Source organism: Xyrauchen texanus, chromosome 4, assembly GCF_025860055.1.
Source record: "Xyrauchen texanus isolate HMW12.3.18 chromosome 4, RBS_HiC_50CHRs, whole genome shotgun sequence".
Taxonomy (NCBI): Eukaryota; Metazoa; Chordata; class Actinopteri; order Cypriniformes; family Catostomidae; genus Xyrauchen; species Xyrauchen texanus.
The window spans coordinates 13,943,012-13,946,531 of NC_068279.1; the positions used below are offsets into that span (position 1 = coordinate 13,943,012).

A 3,520-nucleotide genomic window follows, 5' to 3' on the forward strand; every position below is an offset into this window, starting at 1 on the left:
GTCATTTCATGTATACAGTAATTAGCAGCGCAAACACACAAATAAACAACCCTGGTAATCACTAAACCCCGCCTAACTTTAAATGCAGATGACTGATAACGAGGCGCTGATGGGAGGAGGGCTCGCTAATGCGTGTGTGCGTAAAAGCGTTTGCAGGGTGATGATGGGGGGTGCTGCAAACATAAATAACGCCCTCGGACAGTCCCTCCAGGCCAGATGCTTAGCCTACAACTTGCAGGACCTCTTCGGGAACTTCAGCTAGGCCTACACTTAAACCAATTTTTTTCGTCGAAAATATTTAAACAAACACAATTATGCGTTCCTCTGTGACTTGTGCTGTGTTTCTGTGGCTCTCCTTGGGTCTTCTCCCGTTGTCTTTTGCGGTATCGGGGGAGTATTGTCACGGCTGGTCGGATTCCTTCAACTCATGGCACCGGGGATTCCAGTGTCCGGAGCGCTTTGACGGCGAGGACGCGCGCTACTGCTGCGGGAATTGCGCACTCAGGTACTGCTGTACCTACGCAGAGGCACGTCTTGATCAGAGCACTTGCGACACGAGCTCCGAGACCGAGAGTACCGACAACGTGAAAAAGATGCCAGAAAGTGGTAAGGACCTTTATATTTATCTTGCGAAATGTATGATGTTTTCTCCACCGAGAAAGGTGGCAACCTGCAATATGTTACCTCAAAAACGTATTTCTACTTGATTTAACCCATATAAATAACTTTTGGCATAAATACATTTGTCATTAGATGCAGATTACACAGCATGTTTGAATGGAATAAAACCAATTAGCTGAGATGTTACCAGATGAAGCGCATATATTTTTTTTTACATCACAAAACATTTGACATTGTATACAATGAAAAAAAAAAGTTAACCTAAAATTGCATCCTGCAATATCTAAATGAACAGTATCAATAGAAATATTATGCTACACCAACCACATTAATGTTATGGGTTAAAGGAATAGTTCATCCAAGAATATTTTAATGCTTTAAGCCTTTCCTCACCCTCATGCTATCCCAGATGCGTTTGACTTTCTTTCTTCTGCTGAACACAGAAGTGTATCTCAGCTCTGTAGGTCCTCACAATGCAAGTGAATTGTGGCCAGAAATTTGAAGTTCCAAAAATGTCATAAAGCCAGCATAAAAGTAGTCCATATGACTCCAGTGGTTAAATCCATATCTTCAGAAATGATATGTTAGGTGTGGATGAGAAACACTCAATATTTAAGACCTTTTTTTTTTTTACTGTAAATATCCACCTTTAACCAGCCCTGACCAGTATGTGGTGATATGCCTGAAGAATGCTATAATGTGAAGAAGAATGTGGAAGTGGAGATTTATAGTAAAAAAAATATATATATATATATATATATGTTTCTCATCCACACCTATTATATGACCTCTGAAGACATGGATGTATCCATTGGAATAGTATGGACTTTTTGGGGCTTCAAATTTCTGGTCACTATTCACTTGCATTGTGAGGACCCCCAGAGCTGAGATGTTCTCCAAAAAAATATATTTGTTTGTGTTCTGCAGAAGAAAGTAATATACATCTGGGGTGGCCTGATGGTGAGTAAATTATGAAATAATTTAATTTTTTGGTTGTACTATTCCTTAAAATCAGTTTTCCAATGTAACCTACTATTACCATTATACTAGAAGTACTAAAATACAAGGAATATTCCTTAAAGTATGAATGTGGTCTTAATATCTTAAAAGCATTTCATGGCTATGTCCCAGAGTTAAAACCTGTGACTGTATTTGATGTCTATTTTGACTGATTTATTGAATCTCTTGAACATAAAATATATTTAAGCTCAGGCCTGTTGTATATTTGTGTATATATAGCTGTGTTCATTCTTTAAACTTTTTGACTTTTCTTTCTTCCCCAGTTCCAACCTATCTCCCATTTGTGATTGTGGTAAGCGCATTCCTCTCATTCGTTCTGGTCGGATCCATTGTGTCCATCTGCTGCTGTCAGTGTGTCAAACCCAAAGCGAATGATCGGCCGACTGGACCGTCTGCTGCTCAGACCAGCCTGTTAGAGTCTGGAGGACCTTCTGTGGACAGCTCCACCCCATCCCGCACCTCCACTACAGGCTCCTCCACAACAAACACTCACCCTCCACCATCTGAGCTCAGTGTGAACCGGTATGGGCCAGTTGGAAACAGATTTCCTACCTCACAGTCACAGCAGTATGCTCCTCCTCTCCATCAGGGGGCGCCACAGTTTTATCAGCCCTACATGAATTACGCTCTCCCTCCAGAACGCAGCATGCTCATGGCCCCTGCATTCCTGGATGGTCGTTCTGCATTCGGGCAGGTGCATGGACAGCCTTTTCCTCAAGCCCCTATGCACACGGAACCCATCTATCCCACTGTCACCATTTGATGATGTCCGTAAAACTACAAACTACTAAATGGACTCAGTGACTACAGAAGAAGTAGAACGGTGGCCATGGCAATATGTCTCAGGGATACCTACTGTTTTTGCTGTCTTGAATGGACTCATTCTTGAATGGGTGTATAACATGTGTTTAAAATAGACAGCCATATTGTTGGTCTGTATGTGTATAATCAACTGTGCTGACTTCTTGACATCATATTGGTCTTGGTTGGTACCTTGACATGGTGTAATACTGCTTCTCATAGGAGTGTATTTGCATGAACTATTGTTTGATTGGTTGCTCAGCAATCACTGATTGTAATGTGTTGTTTAGGCTATAACAGATTAGAGAATAAATGTGTTTTCTCAGCCATTTGTTTGCCGCCATTCTCATTATTTTTAAAACCAAATATGGATAAATGAAGCTCTAAGTATTGCATATGGAACTGGGTCATGTTAAGCATTCAATTGCATGAAAAAGGACACAAATTATTTCCTTCTCATTGGGAAATAAAAAATAAGGAATACTACATTTAGCAGTTTTCTGTGTCCTCTACATCTTGTGGTGTTCTGCAGATGTTCTGACTCAAGTGAATCTTTGTCCTGCAAGAGCTTTGTTTTTTTCTTTACAGTACATTGTGATTGTAAAGCTCTCCAGCCGTTACAGCTATTCGTGTGTGTGTGGCGGTGCAGGTTTTTTGTGTATGTGAAGGGTTTTGTGTGTGTTTGGAGAAACAGCAGGAGAGTAGAGGACAATACATGCAGATCTCCTCACACCCCTGAGAGAGGGATTAGTGCAGGTAAAAAGGGATGTGTGAGAGAGATTAAGCTCAGGATGGCCCAGCTTGAGTTTAAGCAGATGCGTATGAGTTCATTAACCAACTGATTTTCATGCCAAATCCTGTTATAATGTAAAAACATGTAAAGTAAAGCTGAGCTAAAGACACATGGATAATTACAGCTATACAACCAAATAAATCTGCTCAGGTACACACCTAGAAATAAATGCAAGAAGTCTTGTCCACTTTCACACAAACACACACTTGTTCACATACACACACATACTATTCAAAAGTGTTTTACCTTTATTACATTAAAGCTGAAACTCAAGATGTAGCCAAT

At 40.5% G+C, this 3,520-nt stretch overlaps 1 protein-coding gene across 1 annotated transcript; it reads left to right on the forward strand.

Annotated features, from left to right (window-relative positions):
- Positions 1-314: 314 nt before the first annotated feature.
- On the forward strand, positions 315-2,404 carry LOC127636403 (protein shisa-1-like). The gene is made up of 2 exons (XM_052116855.1): positions 315-606; positions 1,905-2,404. Exons 1-2 carry the CDS (start codon positions 315-317, stop codon positions 2,402-2,404), a joined length of 792 nt encoding a protein of 263 aa, XP_051972815.1.
- The last annotated feature ends 1,116 nt before the right edge of the window (positions 2,405-3,520 follow it).

Excerpts from the sequence above, each read along its gene's own strand:
- LOC127636403 (XM_052116855.1), top strand. The coding sequence starts at position 315 with ATGCGTTCCTCTGTGACTTGTGCTGTGTTTCTGTGGCTCTCCTTGGGT. Across the intron at positions 607-1,904 it reads GAAAAAGATGCCAGAAAGTG|TTCCAACCTATCTCCCATTT; the intron begins GTAAGGACCTTT and ends TTTCTTCCCCAG.